General features: G+C 40.2%; 2 protein-coding genes across 2 annotated transcripts; both read left to right on the top strand.

Annotated features, from left to right (window-relative positions):
• Nucleotides 1-1,688: 1,688 nt before the first annotated feature.
• On the top strand, nucleotides 1,689-4,742 carry LOC133738624 (peptidyl-prolyl cis-trans isomerase FKBP15-1-like). The gene is made up of 6 exons (XM_062166199.1): nucleotides 1,689-1,833; nucleotides 1,938-1,987; nucleotides 2,848-2,910; nucleotides 3,546-3,636; nucleotides 4,250-4,354; nucleotides 4,499-4,742. The coding sequence occupies exons 1-6, from the start codon at nucleotides 1,779-1,781 to the stop codon at nucleotides 4,573-4,575; spliced, it is 441 nt and encodes a 146-aa protein (XP_062022183.1). The 5' UTR covers nucleotides 1,689-1,778; the 3' UTR covers nucleotides 4,576-4,742.
• A 642-nt stretch (nucleotides 4,743-5,384) lies between these two features.
• Nucleotides 5,385-9,268, top strand: LOC133739610 (peptidyl-prolyl cis-trans isomerase FKBP62-like). The gene is made up of 13 exons (XM_062167392.1): nucleotides 5,385-5,668; nucleotides 5,769-5,855; nucleotides 6,782-7,042; nucleotides 7,129-7,203; nucleotides 7,281-7,361; nucleotides 7,458-7,652; nucleotides 7,741-7,833; nucleotides 7,930-8,105; nucleotides 8,206-8,328; nucleotides 8,409-8,555; nucleotides 8,644-8,771; nucleotides 8,863-8,971; nucleotides 9,054-9,268. The coding sequence occupies exons 1-13, from the start codon at nucleotides 5,485-5,487 to the stop codon at nucleotides 9,084-9,086; spliced, it is 1,692 nt and encodes a 563-aa protein (XP_062023376.1). The 5' UTR covers nucleotides 5,385-5,484; the 3' UTR covers nucleotides 9,087-9,268.
• The last annotated feature ends 143 nt before the right edge of the window (nucleotides 9,269-9,411 follow it).

Below are 9,411 nucleotides of genomic sequence, written 5' to 3'. Positions count from 1 at the left end.
GAAACAAAAAATTGTGGAACTGTTAGCAAGAATGATGGTGGAAAGAAGATTTGACAAGGGGAGAAAGAGTCATTGTATTTCATTTTTTGAACAGGATATTGATTTCATCAGATTCAATAGCCATAATTATGGGCTAGAGTCTAACATGCACTTGAATAGGAAACAGATAAGTTCCAAACACTACCAAGCAAATGCAAACCCATTACAAGACTGTTTAGAGCTCGCTTAGAAGCGAGCTTATAGTACAAAGAACAACTTTGTGTCTCCTAGGGCAAACTCATATTCTAACCTCCCATTAGCCAATCACGCAATTGTGGTACCAACAGAACGCTACTTCCTAGCAAACAAATAGGAGCCAACTCCTTGTCCATAAGCCGCTTGACAGCCAATCTTATTTCAAATAATTACCAACTCCCGAAGCAGTCATGATCCGAAACGATTGGTTCTGGACCATAAATCGACCCAAAAGCCCAAGCATGTCAACCTCTTAGGCTATGCCTACCCTCACCACTAAGTGATAAATGAGGGTGGCAAGACACCCTCCTTACAAGCCTATACAATAGAGCCCAACAACCCAGATTTGAGCCAAGGCCCAAAGACCCCAGCCCAAACCCGAGTAAAATGGGCAGAAGCCCTAATCCCCTTCTGCCATTCCATCATCGCCGGCGCCAGACCTTCAGGCGGCCGGCCTTTCCAGCCCAGCATCAATGAGTCTACCCACCGGCAATCAGAGCAAGAACCGGCAAACCCGCCGACTGTCGTTCCAATCTCGAGTGGTACTGAACAATGTAACCACCCCACCTGCACGAGATCAATTCGCCTCCTTGACTAGCGAAGCCTACCTGCAAATCCGCCTCCTCGACGCGCGCAACTTAATCTACCTCCTCAACCAGTCGTCGCTGATCAACAACCAAGCCAACCAGCCACCGCTTCGACAATCTGCGATCCTCCTCCCGCTTGAGGAGCAACCCCAGAAAGGAGAAGCACCGCGCCTAGTCAAACCGACGCCGGACACGGTCAGGCAAAGCACCGCCGTCTGCTCGAAACCCTAGAGCTGGGCGAAGAGCCGCGTTTGGGTTCGCTAGAAGACTAAGTCAATCAAACTCGGGCTCCTTTTAAATGAGAAAAAACAGTCATTGTATTTCATTGATTCAACAAAAAGAAACATAAGCTATCTAACCTCCATAAGATCATAAAACGTTGAAAATTTTCTGAAAAGAGTTCACACGTACAAGGCTGTAAACAACCTCTATAAAATTACAAATGATAATAAGAGAGAGAGAGAGAGAGAGAGAGAGAGAGAGAGAAAAGCAGCAGGGGGAGAGAGAGTAAGGGTTTTTTTTTTTTTTCAGCTAAATTGTAAGTAAGTTGGAGGTCTATTAAGTGAGGAGGTCCAAATACCAATTTTGGAGGTATGAATAGAAGCTCCCTTTTATTTTTCAGTACAGATCTGAATTTTAAAAAATTAATGTACTTATTAGTCATTTTACATCTGAATAATATAATTGTTAATAATTTAAATATTTGTAGGATAAATTAATAATATTAAAAATATTATGATGGCAATAGCCGCACTCAAAGAAAAAACTACAAGCATCACTAGGTTCCCAAAAATAAAAATAAATAGGCGACTGCCACGTAAGACTAATGAGTTATATCGACGTGTTGATGACCAATGGGAAGAAGGAAATTTAGACCCCTATGTATAATAGACACAGAGCCCCAGCAGAAGCAGAAAGGCTTGGACCAACACTCGGAGACTGACTGAGACACTCAAAATGAGGATGAAGGCCGCAACCATACTCTTGATTCTGCCTCTTCTTTCGGCCTTGGGTAGATCTCTCGCTACTTATAGATTCTTGTTGCCTATTCAGCAATTTCAAATCTATTGAACTGATGGTTTCTTGTTTGCTTCGTTGTGTATTGTTGTAATCCAGCTTTTGCCGGGAAGGTCGCCGATGTCAAAACCTTGCAGATTGGTGTCAAGGTAGATTTCCTTTCTCTGTTCGTTTCTCTCTTTTAAATCCAAGTTGTAATGCGAATTGTGTTGATGGAGATTTATTGGTTTCTTTGAAAAAGTAGTTGCTAATTCGGTTATGGTGTGTCTGGAGCTACTGTTTGGTTGAGTTTTTGGAATTGTAGTAAGGGTGTTGCTGCATATGGTAATTTGTTTTGGACGTATAATGGATATTATTACTCCAATTGTTGTGATGGATTAGATTTAGAAGTTTTTGTTTTCTGTTTGTGGATTGATTACTGTAGGCACTATAAACCCTAATTATTTGCTTGATAGGCCTTTTCAAACATAAGTTTCTCTAGAAAACGATGCTATAGAGTTCTTAGAGAATATGTTCCCTGAGGAAAACTGGCACCTACTGCTAGGTGTAAGAATGTTCACTAGGTTCACCATCGGCTGCATTATCAAGTAGAATCCTTCCCTATATTAAGTGAAGTTAGTTTTGACTATCACCTTTGGCTTTGGATTGCGTGAAGCAATGCAACATTTCTGACATCTGCTTGGTTGAGTTTTAAATTTCTTAGGTATTGGATTGTTGCAGCTATTATGTTTTTTTTTTTATGAGAATTTCTTCACAATCCTGGATATCTTTCACTTCTTTTGGGTCTTCTTGTGTGTCCTGGCATTCTTCTATAAAGTGCTTTTAACATGGCCGACTCCTGAATATCAGTGAGTTATTGTTCTCTACTTCTCTGTCTGTGTGTGGAGCCTTGGACACTAAAGTTGGTGGGTTTGATGCCACAATTTTGGGACTCATCCCCACTACATCTTTGTTATTGTTCTTTTTTGTTTTTTTTTTTTTAACATGGAAAATTATTTCTATTTTGCAGTACAAGCCAGAAACTTGTGAACTTAAGGCTCGCAAAGGTGATAAAGTCAGGGTACACTACCGGGTAAGAGTTTGGTACAGCTGCAAGCTTGTATCTGTAATTGAGTTCATTATCTTAAGATGTTATCTGCCCACAAAATTCAATTCTTCTGCTTCGATGCATAATCTTATCATAACCAAAGAAAAAAAAAAAAACTTTGATCGCCATTCATTTCAAGTTCAAGCCCTGCTAATCACCGCCTTATTTGCTGCTTGACATTGGTTCTAAACTTTTTGTCTGAATGAGTAAATTTGTATCTTTTAACTTTCTAGTGGAAGTCATTTCCCTTTTTGAAGAATTGGAAGTCCCATGTTGAGAAATTGGAAGATTATTAGCTTGTTACCAAGTCAAATGTTTTTTCATGATCTCTTGGATCTATTTTGCACTTATGCTGCCTACCATTGTGTTTTTCCTATTTCTGTAATTCTATGTCTTTTTACATATGTGGGAACTTATGCTCAGCTAAAATCAAATCTAATAGTACCTGCGCTGTAGTCATGTCTCCTCCCTCACTTACAGTTTTCATCTTATCAGAAGCTTTTTGAATACCTGCATTAATGTAGTTGGCTTACTATGAGTCGCATTCATTAGCTCGTCTCTCCTACTATAGTGAAGATTGATTGGCTGGGCTAAACTTATTTTGTCTTTCACACTTGCAGGGAAAACTCACAGATGGAACTGTCTTTGATTCTAGTTTTGAAAGGGGTGATCCAATCTCTTTTGAGCTTGGGGTTGGTCAAGTTATAAAAGGTGAATGCTGTGATAATTCTTACTTTAGGCACCTTGTTACGAATGACAAATGATTGGAATGCAGTATAGGTTATACGGTTATACCATCATGGAAAAACATACTCTTGATGATGTTCATATCTTATTTGGCTATGCTACAATCCTTTTGGATCATTCATACCAAAAAAAGAAAAGAAAAAAAGGAGATTATCCAGTGGTTGGGATAATTAAGTTATAAGTGTCACTGGAATGGTGGTTTCTGCTGGCTTAAGAGCTTACTGGCTTTGTTTGTCCAGACTTCCATACCTGTTTCAACTAGACACTAATTCTAGTTTTGTTTTTCTAAACCTCAATGCATCTTAAGCATGATTTGACACCATTAAGTCTGCCGTACAAGATCTACTGAGATCTTTTGGCCGAAATTGTATCTGTAAGTACTAAAAGGATTGGTGTGTGTGCGCGCGCGCGTGAGTGAGATTATGTGGTGAGAAGTTTCTGCATTCATCTATTGTGTCAACTGTCATGCAATTAAAGTGAGGACCAGTTTGATGGGATATGCAGCATGTAATGCCATGATAGGTAAATAGCCTTAACATTTGATTTTTGGCGCATGACATAATTTCCTTCTTTGCAGGATGGGACCAAGGAATTGCGGGAATGTGCGTAGGCGAGAAGCGCAAGTTGAAAATACCTTCACATATGGGCTATGGGGATCAGGGTTCTCCACCAACTATTCCAGGTAATAATTACTTCCATTTTCTGGGATTCTCTTGTTTGGGCAAAGAGGATATATGTAAAGGAACTAAAATGGTTGGAGTACATTTAACAATAATTGATGAAAATAGTTAAGACGGCTTAAATTGTGGTTGTTTGAACATTACAGGTGGTGCCACACTGATATTCGACACTGAGCTCGTTGAAATTTTGGGGAGAGATTCAAAGAACGACGGGGAGCTGTAGTGGAATGATTTCCAGCTTGAGCTTCCTTTTATGTTTTTTTCATGTTTAGTTTTCCTAAAGAAATTACTTGTGGTAACCAGTGGCTTGACGAGCCAAAATATTATTTTGCTTTATAGTCATTATCAGACTACAAGGTTGAAGTTATGTTACTGTTCAGTCACTTTTGAGTTTTGGCTCCCCTATTTCGATTTGTTCAGTTTTTCAGTCGCCTAGTTTGTTCAAGGATAATGGTCTCCTGTTACACCTGCATAGTTTAGCGTCTTATTTCCAGACACTACTACTCGGCCTCAGCTACAGCTAGAAGTCTAGAACCTAATCGGTCACAGTTGAAAGCCGAGAAACATGTCATGGTAGCCTACAGGGAAAAGTAATTTCAACTTCTCGGATTCCTAAAACACACATGCAATTACTGTGGTAAATGTCTTCAAAGATATTTCTCTGCAAAATTCCATCTCTTTACAGTTGTTATCTTGCTCTCTTATGACGCTTTCCCATTTCGGAAGAAAGAGGTTCCTTCCAAATTACTGCACTGTTTTACTGCAAAAGCGTCACTGACTGAGACGTGACAGAGAAAACGACACGTAGTTCATAACCATACGTAATCTAAGCCGTTAATAAAGGATATCTTGTCAAAAAAAAAAAAAGCCGTTAATAAAGGGACTCGTGATTAGTGATACACCGTAGCAGCACCTGATCACGGTAGTGGGTCCCTCCAGAAGCATCAAGACCCTCTGTGATTTTATTTTTGGGTAAACCGTTAACCTAAACCCCGTTCAGAAGGGTCTAGAACTCCTCCCTCTCCCATAAAAAGGCCTTTGTTTCCCCTCACTCACACGCACACTCTCTTCTACTCTAAATTCGCACACAGTCTCTCTCTCTCTCTCTCGAATTTCACGCCGTTTACCAAAAATGGACGACGACTTCGACATGGCAGCGCCCGGCGGCGAGATGATGGACGACTTTGACCTCCCCGACGAGGGCCCGGTGCTCAAGGTCGGCGAGGAGAAGGAGATCGGAAAGCAGGGCTTGAAGAAGAAGCTCCTCAAGGAAGGTGAAGGCTGGGAAACGCCCAAGAGCGGCGACGAGGTTGAAGGTCCGGCTCCCGAGCTCATTTAAACTGTTGTTGAATTTGTGCTTTTCTGGTTGTTTTTGGATTGAGATTGTTTGCTATTGTGATTGTGATTGATTTTCAGTACACTACACTGGGACTTTGCTGGACGGGACTCAGTTCGATTCGAGCCGCGATAGGGAGACGCCGTTCAAGTTCACTCTCGGTCAAGGTGAGAGGGATCTTTGGCCTTTCACTTGTGTTCTAATCACTTGATTAAGCTCCGAGCTGGATGCGTATTGTGTTTTTGGTTAATGAGATTAGTGATTTTCAATCGGAATTCATGATTGGTCTCATGGAATGTTATCATGAACAAGAGAGCTTAAATTGGTAATTAAAACATGTGTAGTTTTTGTGCTTTTATATTTCGGCAACTTTTTATTAGTATATAAAGCAATGAATAAATACTGGCTGTAGAAGAATAGGATTTATAGAGGCGATCTTTGGAAAGTAGTGCATTGATATATTTAGATGGAATAGAAGCTCTCGGAGGCATAAATGCATCAAGCTTTCATTTTGTAGTATGGTATATAACTTCAATCCGACTCTTGACTGTTTGTTATTTTCTATTTACTTTTCTGACTTGTTTATATTAGTTACACAAGTTTGATTGATTTGGTAATATCAGTTACGAGATCTTGTTAAGAAGCATTTGTGCTGAAGTTTTTGGGAAAGCTTTCTTTTGTCCTTTTGCTCTCTTTGGAAGCATTACAGCTATTTGTATGATAATTGTAGCATATAATATGGATGGTCGCTGAAGAACCTGTCTTCAGAAATGGGTAAAAGCTGTATAATGCAGTAGTCCTAGCTTTTGAGTGTTTTGGGTAGTGCATCAGAGACCGAAGCAACATCTTAAAGTGACTTGGTGTTTATGAGGAGTGGAAAGAAGAGTCTTTTGTTTTCTTCAGGGGAGGGAGAATAGTTTTTTGTATGACTGTGAGCATTTCTTTACAATCTACATTGTCTGGGGTCGAGTTTAATGCTTCTTGTACAGGTTGATTACTTGATTCTGTGTGGTGGTCACTTTAGGTTCTTAATCTGAACCTACTGAGGTTGAACTACATCTCACAAAGATGGGTTTATGATGTTGTGGTGCAGGACAAGTGATTAAAGGATGGGATGAAGGTATTAAAACAATGAAGAAAGGTGAGGATGCCCTTTTCACCATTCCTCCTGATATGGCTTATGGTGCGTCTGGATCTCCCCCAACCATCCCTCCAAATGCCACGTTGCAGTTCAATGTTGAATTGCTATCATGGACCAGTGTGAACGACATAACCAAGGATGGTGGAATTATTAAGAAGGTCTTGAAAGAGGGAGAAAAATGGGAGAACCCAAAAGACCTTGATGAAGTCATAGGTAAATCTCTTTTTCATGCTTGTTGTTGGCTTCTTCACTATGTTATGGCCTTTAATTAATCCACCCCCTGCCTGTGCTTTATGCAGTTAAATTTGAGGCCCATCTCGAAGATAAAACACTCGTAGCAAAATCTGACACCGTGGAATTCACTGTCAAAGAGGGTATTGTTTCTTCTCAACTGGTATTCATTTTTTATCATTTGCCTTCTGATGACCTATAATCTTGCGATTGTGAACAGGTTACTTCTGTCCTGCATTGGCAAAGGCTGTGAAAACAATGAAGAAGGGCGAAACAGTATTGTTAACGGTGAAACCACAATGTATGTTGCCTAGAACCTCCACGGGAGTTGATAAAAAATTAGAATTGACAATTATGATATGATTTCTCATCTATTCTTACCTGCCTTATGTTCCAGATGGATTTGGGGACAAGGGTAAGCCTGCATCTGGTGATGAGGGTGCTGTTCCTCCAAATGTAACTCTTCATATTACTCTAGAGTTGGTATCGTGGAGAACAGTCTCAGAACTGACAGATGACAAGAAAGTTATTAAGAAGATCCTAAAAGAAGGGGAAGGGTATGAGCGTCCAAATGAAGGAGCTGTTGTTACAGGTTGCTGTTACTCATTGAATTAGAGATGCCTATTTTACAAATACCAGCTTAAACAGTTCCTTAATTGTTTTTGTTTTGTGCCTGGCAGTGAAATTGATTGGAAAGCTGCAAGATGGTAAGGAATTTTTAAAGAAAGGTCATGGTGAAGGAGAAGAACCATTTGAGTTCAAGACTGATGAGGGTAATAAGACTTCAGAGTGCTTTTCTTTCTTTTTTTTCTTTTTTCCTTGTGTTCCTTTGGTCTTTAGTTGTGCTGAGAGTTGATCTTATTGGACAGAGCAAGTCATTGACGGGCTTGATAGAGCTGTAGTGACAATGAAGAAGGGTGAGATAGCTCTTGTGATTATAGCCCCTGAGTATGGATTTGGCTCGTCAGAGTCCCAGCAGGAGTTGGCAGTGGTGCCTCCTAATTCAACCCTCTATTATGAGGTCGAGCTTGTATCTTTTGTCAAGGTGGGTGAATAGTGCAGCTTGTCAAGTGTTATGTGTCTATTCGTTTCAAGCCTTCCCAGTCTCTTTTGTTTTAATGATTTTTGTATCCTCCTTTACCCAGGACAAAGAATCATGGGACATGAATACTCCGGAGAAAATTGAGGCTGCTGGTAAGAAGAAGGAAGAAGGGAATGCTTTCTTTAAGGCTGGTAAATATGCAAAAGCTTCCAAGAGATATGAGAAGGTACCGTGGTTAACATGTTGGTTCATGAACCTGGTGATTCAACCTTTATTCTTATGCTCACTGAACCTCTTTCCATGCAGGCTGTGAAGTACATCGAGTATGATTCGGCTTTTGCTGACGAGGAGAAAAAACAGGCTAAGGTGTTGAAGGTTGCTTGCAATCTCAATGATGCTGCTTGCAAATTGAAGCTGAAAGAGTACAAACAGGCTGAAAAGCTGTGTACCAAGGTCAGCAGTTTTTACTTGAGAAACCTTTGTGAGGTCCTATTTTGTGCTTGGTTTTTTCCTTTACCCATGGGGATGCCTTTGTACATAGGTGTTGGAGCTCGAGGGTAAGAATGTAAAGGCCCTGTACAGAAGAGCTCAGGCATATATCCAGCTGGCTGATTTGGATTTGGCTGAGCTTGACATCAAGAAAGCTCTTGAAATAGACCCTAACAACAGGTATATGCTCGTTTGTGACTCCACTGCTCTTACAGTAATTAATTACATGTTGAAGTAAAAGTATTGATGCGTGGGTTTAATGTTGAAACAGGGATGTGAAGCTGGAGTACAAAACTTTGAAGGAGAAGATGAAAGAATTCAATAAAAAGGAGGCAAAGTTTTATGGCAACATGTTTGCTAAACTGACTACAAATTCCAATGTAAGTATCCATTTCATGTTTCATTCTTTCTGTGTTTCATTCTCTGGGATTGATTGGTGGTTCATTCTTTTGGCTTTTGCAGAAGGATGCTGAACCAATGAGTGTAGACAGCTAGGCATAGGCGGAGGGGGAGGAAGTGCAAAATTGCATTACCTGCTACTTCCAGTTAGTTGTAGGAATACAACTTGGTCAGGCACTAGGAAGTTGCTATGGGTTATTTTCTTTTTCTTTTTTTCACCTGAATGACTATTGGGATGGATTTTTATTAGTAAAATTAACAATGGAGTTTTTCCTTTATCTTCTTGTACGCCTTTTATTTCTAAGCCTGCTTCCAACTGGTGTGCTCCTCAAAATTTGTTCTGGTGGCATCTCATCCTTTTTCTTTCTTTTTCCCTTTCTGATCTGGAAAATTCATTAATGAAAGGCAAAAGCCACGAAGT

This window comes from Rosa rugosa, chromosome 3 (assembly GCF_958449725.1).
Source record: "Rosa rugosa chromosome 3, drRosRugo1.1, whole genome shotgun sequence".
In the NCBI taxonomy this organism is placed as follows: Eukaryota; Viridiplantae; Streptophyta; class Magnoliopsida; order Rosales; family Rosaceae; genus Rosa; species Rosa rugosa.
This window is presented reverse-complemented; position numbering and strand designations above follow the sequence as displayed.

What these genes read in the sequence shown, in the direction of transcription:
- LOC133738624 (XM_062166199.1), top strand. Translation starts at nt 1,779, where the DNA reads ATGAGGATGAAGGCCGCAACCATACTCTTGATTCTGCCTCTTCTTTCG. An exon ending in CCTTGCAGATTGGTGTCAAG is followed by an intron (nt 1,988 to 2,847) that starts GTAGATTTCCTT and finishes TCTATTTTGCAG; the next exon opens with TACAAGCCAGAAACTTGTGA. An exon ending in GGTTGGTCAAGTTATAAAAG is followed by an intron (nt 3,637 to 4,249) that starts GTGAATGCTGTG and finishes CCTTCTTTGCAG; the next exon opens with GATGGGACCAAGGAATTGCG.
- LOC133739610 (XM_062167392.1), top strand. Translation starts at nt 5,485, where the DNA reads ATGGACGACGACTTCGACATGGCAGCGCCCGGCGGCGAGATGATGGAC. An exon ending in TGAAGGAGCTGTTGTTACAG is followed by an intron (nt 7,653 to 7,740) that starts GTTGCTGTTACT and finishes TGTGCCTGGCAG; the next exon opens with TGAAATTGATTGGAAAGCTG. An exon ending in CTTCCAAGAGATATGAGAAG is followed by an intron (nt 8,329 to 8,408) that starts GTACCGTGGTTA and finishes CTTTCCATGCAG; the next exon opens with GCTGTGAAGTACATCGAGTA.